The 4,144-nt window shown below is 36.5% G+C and overlaps 1 protein-coding gene across 1 annotated transcript in view; it reads left to right on the forward strand.

The window, feature by feature from the left end:
* The first annotated feature begins 1,634 nt into the window (after positions 1 to 1,634).
* Positions 1,635 to 4,144, forward strand: part of LOC107701285 (delta-sarcoglycan-like) — a 107,705-nt gene continuing 105,195 nt past the window's right edge. Inside the window, exon 1 of the mRNA XM_016503277.1 lies at positions 1,635 to 1,701. Within this exon, the coding sequence (XP_016358763.1) occupies positions 1,698 to 1,701 (4 nt within the window). The 5' untranslated portion in view covers positions 1,635 to 1,697. The remainder of the gene's footprint in view (positions 1,702 to 4,144) is intronic.

Raw genomic sequence — 4,144 nt, forward strand, 5'->3', positions numbered from 1 at the left:
CATTGTTTTTGTTGACTATTTTTGGCTGGCTTGAATTTTGCTGTTTTTAAAAGCATGATTCTTAGAGAAGACCATCTGCCCAACACTCAAAATCAACCCAGACATGCATGCTGTGTTCATTTATGATCGGTCCCTAAGCATAGAGCAAAATCTTTACCAAGTGTTTGCATAGTACTGTGCCCGAGGGGAGACTTCACAAATGCTTACCATTTTGTGCACTTGCTTTCCTCTAAAAACTCGGAGGCTCATGTGTATAACACTACAAAATCATTTTTAGTGACTATCTTTGTTTTCCAGTTAAAATATATAAAAGCCCATAACACAAGATAAATTAAACTGATAAGAAAGACTACATACAATAATAAAAACTTGTTTCAGAGACTGTATCTTGATTGTGTGTGTTTTGTCTTGTGGCACTGGTAGAAAAACAAGTAATTGCAATAACACAAAATACACTTATATTCAAGATAAATCTCTAAAAATCAATGTCTTACAAGACCTAAGTCTATTCCTACAAGACAAAATGTAAGAAATTAGTGTATTATTATTATTATTAATATTATTATTATTATTATTATTATTATTCTGCATTGGAAAAAAAAGTATTCATTCATTCATTCATTCATTCATTCGTTCTCCTCTTTTTCATGCCAGGGAAGCCCATTGTTCCTGCAGTCATCTAAGAATGTGTCTGTCAACATCCTCAATGAGAAGAAGCAATTAGTATCTCAACTCATTGCAGGTAAGCACACAAATACAAACACTCTTAGGGTAAGAATCATTTAAAACTCTCATGCAACCTCTTTGTGATAATTACAATTGTCTTGCTCACCACAATTTTGCAGACTATAAATTGGAATGAAGATTTCTCGCCCCATCTGTGGGCGTTTATATTAGCATAGATAGCATGAAATTAAATATTCACTGATCTCAAGAGGCAACAATGGGCCGGTCCGCTCACGGAAGGAAAATGAATCCAGGCAGCTAATGTTAGACTTTATAGGACAGATAGTAAAATGAATACTTAGAAAGAGTTCAAGTCTTGATAGTCAGGTTGTTAGTCTCATCTCTCTCATGCTGTAGCCTTTATAGCTGTGACTAGAGACTTCATTACAGTGCAGTAATTGCATGTGCATGGATGCATGTACTATTAAGTCCTGGTTAATAACGTACTAGCAAGTCTGTATTTTAATTAAAGTAATTTTGCCTTAAATGGACTAGCTAAGTGACTTTCACTTGAATTACGGTGTTAGAACATCTGTATGCAAAACAAAATTAAAGTGTAAGAACAAGCATGTGTTTCATTAGCTGAATGATTAGTGTTTTGTGTACAAGCTGGTCAGAAAAAAAGTTATTAGACATTACAAGCTTGTATGTGTCAGATTAGACCAATAGGCGGTAACACTTTTAGTTTAAGGTGTCCTTGTTACACATATTACATGTACTTAATGTTACAATAACAATTAATTATGCATAGTTACATGCAAGTAACCCTAAGCCAAACCCTTATCCTATCCCTAACCATATAGTAAGTACATATAGTTAATTAATATTACTCAGTACTTAAATATACAGTATAATTACACTGTAACAAGGACACCTTAAAATAAAGTGTAACGGTAAAATCAAGTGCAGGAAAGCTGCTCTTCTCTGCTGACGACCATGAGGTGGTAGTTGGTGCAGAGAGATTACGAGTTATGGGTGAGTGAACAATTAAATTATAACATAATTTTTTATGCTCACACAAAGCCTTAGCCCTGTTCCCAAAGAGTTATTTGGCACAGTCTACAAAGAGAAAGTAGCCTGAAATCTTATGTATTTTATTTATTTATTTACTTGTTTATTTATTTTTGCTTATGATCCTCACAGGGCTGCTTTTAAGCACAGACTGGTGTGAGATATTGTGCAAATTGTGTAACTGACAGAGCAGTGTAATTAAAGCATCTAGTAAAATGTAATGAAATATTAGTAATTTATATGTTGGTTGCAAAAATAATTTCATCAGAATACTAAACAGCTACTTTTAAATGACCATCAATGGAAAACAATGCTTTTTGACTCCATCATCATGTAATTACATCTATCAGAGCAGAAGCTTACTGGACTATAACATACTAACTCATTGAAACATGGAATATTTCATAATATTGTCTATGATACAGGTTTTCAAACTAGGGCAACGAGGAGGTTTGTGGGGGATAAAATATTTTACAACATGCAAACATGATAGGGCTGTCAAATTTAACCTGTTAACTTAAGATATTATTTAAATGTTTAAAGTAATAATTTATTTTGACACATTTACTGTGCTATGGTGCTAATGTGCTATTGTTGTTTTAAATGAAAAATGTATTCAATCGACTTGTATTCTATTGCTGTATTGTTAGTAGAAAGTAAACATTTCCCAGATATTGTTTTAACAGTGTTGGCTTTAGTACAGTGACAATATAAAATATTTCAAAAGAATATTATTGTTGTTGTTGTTGTTGTTGTTGTTGTTGTTGTTGTTGTTGTTGTTGTTGTTGTTGTTGTTGTTGTTGTTGTTGGTGTAGTAACATATTGGGCCTAATTCATGAAACACAAGCAGAATGAATTTTTGTGTAAATCGTTCGTAAAGCTGTTCTGACGTAAACTTTAGAATTCATGAAAATGTTCGTATTTTCAAAATGTTAGTTGATACGAAAGAAATGTACACCTGCTCCACGTGTAAATGGTGCGTAAAACTTTGTGTTCTTTTTGGCAAACTGATGACATTGAATTTTGATGCACTGCCATAATAATTACAAGTTAATTTGCGCTTGACCTCTTTTTGAATTTGAATTTTTTTATTTAAATTTTTTTAATTTTTTGCAGCTGAGTTGATAATTGTAAAACGCAGTGCTCGTCACTGTCACTATTTACCCAGCCGTAAATAGAGGAGGGGCGGGAGTCGGGACAAATATAATAATATTACTTATGTAACCATGGTTCCCTGAGTAGGGAACGAGACACTGCGTCCTCTAGGGGTCGCTATGGGGAACGCCTCATCGTGACCCGTGTCTGAAGCATACATTGAAAAAACACCAACAACACGTTGGCCGGCGACAGCCCATGACGTCACTACCGGTGCGACTATTAGTATAAATAGTGTCATTCACTTCTTCGTCTGAAGCTTGCGTTCGAAGCATGGCAGGAAGCCTAGAGGATGCAGTGTCTCGTTCCCTACTCAGGGAACCATGGTTACATAAGTAACCTGAGACGTTCCCTTTCAAGGGAACTTCGAACTGCGTCCTCTAGGGGTCGCTATGGGGAATGGTATACCCACGCCGCCATGCTGAGGGGAATGCGGGCTAGAACCATGGCGAGCACTAAATACCAATTTTACCATTTTCATGGTGAGTTGCCCCTGGGACGTCAGACGGCTGTCCGTGACTTTAACCCCTACGGCCAAGGGCCTAGGCTACATACCCAAACTTACCTGTTAGAGCCAGACTCCTGGGCCCGCGGTAGAACTCCAGGCTTGGAATCAAAATGGATTCCTTTAAGGGGATACGACCAAGAGCCTAGTATCATACTAAGTCTTGGCCTGTCACACAGGGGCCACCGCTTGCTCTTGAATAAGCTCTGAAAGGAACTGTCTCAAGTGGCACTCTGAAAGAGCAGCTCATAGATGGAATGTTGCATCCCAAAACCCAGTGGCGGGCCGTTCATTTTACACCTAGGCCTTCTGTGGCGTCCTACATGAATTAATCCATCTCTTCATACCATCATAATGATGCCAGGGCTATAGAAACCATAAATATTACACAGTAATGCAGTATAACGGCACTACATAACAGAGAGGTATCTTATGTAGCGAGAATTAATGCCATTACTAAAGAAAGAATCCCAATTAACAATTGCGCAACACATCATCTGTAGCTGAAGCATTAACCTAACAAAATGACACAAATACCATACTCTAGTGGTTTTTCATCTTCACGAGTCTTTCACAGAGCCGGTGCCGAGGAGGTGTGTGGTTGTTTTTCGCAGTCATTAGGACTAACGTTGCTGTTTTTAGATTTACTAAATATAGTAGGAAAATATTTTTTCAAAATGCACTGAAAATCTAAACCTGAGAAACAGTAATAAAAGTTTTACTAAGTTTTAATAAAATGATTTACAG

Source organism: Sinocyclocheilus anshuiensis, unplaced genomic scaffold, assembly GCF_001515605.1.
Source record: "Sinocyclocheilus anshuiensis isolate Anshui unplaced genomic scaffold, SAMN03320099.WGS_v1.1 scaffold1797, whole genome shotgun sequence".
Lineage (NCBI taxonomy): Eukaryota > Metazoa > Chordata > Actinopteri > Cypriniformes > Cyprinidae > Sinocyclocheilus > Sinocyclocheilus anshuiensis.